The 2,361-nt window shown below is 43.8% G+C and overlaps 2 protein-coding genes across 2 annotated transcripts; both read right to left on the reverse strand.

Moving 5' to 3' along the window:
* Positions 1–7: 7 nt before the first annotated feature.
* LOC103458023 (epoxide hydrolase 1) lies at positions 8–811 on the reverse strand. The gene is made up of 2 exons (XM_008398558.1): positions 635–811; positions 8–561 (listed from the first exon to the last, which is right to left on the reverse strand). The coding sequence occupies exons 1-2, from the start codon at positions 798–800 to the stop codon at positions 311–313; spliced, it is 417 nt and encodes a 138-aa protein (XP_008396780.1). The 5' UTR covers positions 801–811; the 3' UTR covers positions 8–310.
* Positions 812–1,154: 343 nt separating this feature from the next.
* On the reverse strand, positions 1,155–2,350 carry LOC103458039 (epoxide hydrolase 1-like). The gene is made up of 4 exons (XM_008398583.2): positions 2,064–2,350; positions 1,759–1,973; positions 1,578–1,686; positions 1,155–1,164 (listed from the first exon to the last, which is right to left on the reverse strand). The coding sequence occupies exons 1-4, from the start codon at positions 2,150–2,152 to the stop codon at positions 1,155–1,157; spliced, it is 423 nt and encodes a 140-aa protein (XP_008396805.1). The 5' UTR covers positions 2,153–2,350.
* Between the last annotated feature and the right edge of the window lie 11 nt (positions 2,351–2,361).

Below are 2,361 nucleotides of genomic sequence, written 5' to 3' on the forward strand. Positions count from 1 at the left end.
ATATATGCGGTTTACGTTGATGCAATCGAAGTAAAGTGAAAACCTTTTTTGTATTTTAAAATGTATTTTGTATGGTAAAAATTTTTTGTTTGTGTTTAGTAACAACAATAAAATGTAGTGGGTCCCTCAGACCCACAAACATTGGTTGARTGTTTGTAGGTCAAACAAATGGTTGAAAACCTATTTCCACACCACCTGGTTGTATTCAGGCCCAGCAGTACTTTACCTTGCTTATTGACATGGAACTGGCTGTTCTGGTGTACTGCCCCAACTGCCACAATACTTTTAGCTCTGTAATACTAATTAAGAGTCAACATTCGGCATGAGTCCTTCCAAACTGACCTTTCTTCYGTGGTGCTTCAGAAAAGCCGTAGCCTGGAATGGACGGACACACCACCTCAAACACAAGCTGACCGGGATCCGAAGGCTCTGTTAACATGGGRATCAGCCCATAGAACTCATAGAATGAGCCGGGCCAGCCATGGACCATTATGAGGGGAATGGCTTTTGTCCCCTCAGGCACTGTCTTGGGCTTCACGTGCACGTAGTGAATGTCAATGCCTGGTTAGAAGTTCAAAGAGGTCAAAGTTATCTGCGTAGCTTCTTCATGAACGTGTCAGCTGTGACGCCTCACCTTCAATGTTGGTTTTAAAATGTGGGTACTGGTTCAGTTTGTCCACTTGTCTCCTCCARTCAAAATCCTTTCTCCAGTAAGAAACCACCTTCTGCAGGTAGTGAGAGTTGAAGCCGTAATGAAACTGGCTGTCCTCCAGCGAGGGAACAGGACGGGTCTGGTCCATCCTCCTGTACAGGTCCTAGGAGACAACAGGGACAACAGAAGGAGGGAGGANACTTAGCCTATCAGTGAAGCTAATCAAACCTAAAATAGCATCTTAAAGCTAAACATGTAGCAGCAGCACAGACACCTTCAATGCTAATGTCATCAGCGTCCACAGTCCACATTTATAAAGAAGCTCCATGAATGATCAGGAGTTCCTGATCCAATAATGTAGCAGTAAAAWTTATTTTTTATTGAAAATGTTGCTTATTTTKCTTATATGTGGTTTTTAGACTAAAATRCAATTGTGATTAATTAATTACAGTCTGTGTAATTAACTCAATTAAAGATGTTGATGGACTCCCACGTCTAGTGTTTAGCTGTACCTGAATGCAGCACGTCTGCTGTCTCATCAAGCTCTCACCCATGGAGATTCATCTCCTTACATGACATATGAAGTTTGGCCTGACTGAATGCTCCAGGCAGCTGGATTTGGACGTAACCTAATTTTTTTCCAGTATCAGTGGTTGACAATGTTTCAGGTGAGTAATATAATAACAGTTCAGTGCAGAGTAAGATATGTTACATTTTTCTGTTGAAAGATGTGCAATGTTTCTAGTTTAGATGTCCCTTTTTTGAAGTTAAGACTCCTTCCACACATAAACCTTCTTCAGTTGTTCAGGTATGCAGCAAGGTTTTATATGTTTGGTGTCGAATTGACAGGGATGTACTGGACATTTACTGTTCCATCCCTAACTTAACATTAGAAAAATGTCTCCCTTTAGCACCTATTCCTAACCTGGTGAGTCCTCCGTCTTCCAGGTTCCTGAAGTCATGATCTGTCCATGTGGAAAACTTCTCCAGAATGTAGGCAGCCAGACCGACAGGAGAGTCATTCAGCCCGCGACCTGACAGAACAAAACAATCACTGTCATTTAGGATTTAAAATAAAAGACTTGCATTGAATGATCAGTTCTTACCGGCTGTGTCAGGTTTGGTCGCCTGGATGTGCATGTAGCCAGATTCTTTGATGGATTCCAACACCAGCTTCTCCATGCAGGGGTAGAGTCGCTCTACGTCTGTTTCAGTGAATCCGAACAGCTTAGGGAAGCGGCGGCCAAGCATGATGGACAAAGTCATGAGCAGCCCGGGCTTGGAGGGAGGAGCAAAGTTCACGTGCAGACCTTTAACAGTTCTAAGGGGAGTGAAGGAAATAAGACATTGAAGAGTTGTGTGAACCGTAGTTAAGCTGGGCCTGTCATTAAACAGGGGTGTTGAGTCATACTTGGGCTCCAGCTGAGCCATGTTAGTGGTGACCAGCCAGCCCCAGTCCCCTCCATGAGCGTAGAACTGCTGGAAACCCAGACGCTTCATCAGCTTGTGGAAGATGCGTGCAGCACAAACAGAATCGAAACCTGATYATACGAGGGCAGAGGGAGAAACGTTACAGTTACTGCAGACTCYACTGAGAACCTGTGAGAACTACAACCCTTCTACTGCTAGTTAGGTTTAGAATGGGGTGAATGAAGTTTTGGTTAAGGTTAGGGTTAGGAATAGACTTGCATGGGAAATGTCGGGGTTAG

Source organism: Poecilia reticulata, linkage group LG21 (assembly GCF_000633615.1).
Source record: "Poecilia reticulata strain Guanapo linkage group LG21, Guppy_female_1.0+MT, whole genome shotgun sequence".
In the NCBI taxonomy this organism is placed as follows: domain Eukaryota; kingdom Metazoa; phylum Chordata; class Actinopteri; order Cyprinodontiformes; family Poeciliidae; genus Poecilia; species Poecilia reticulata.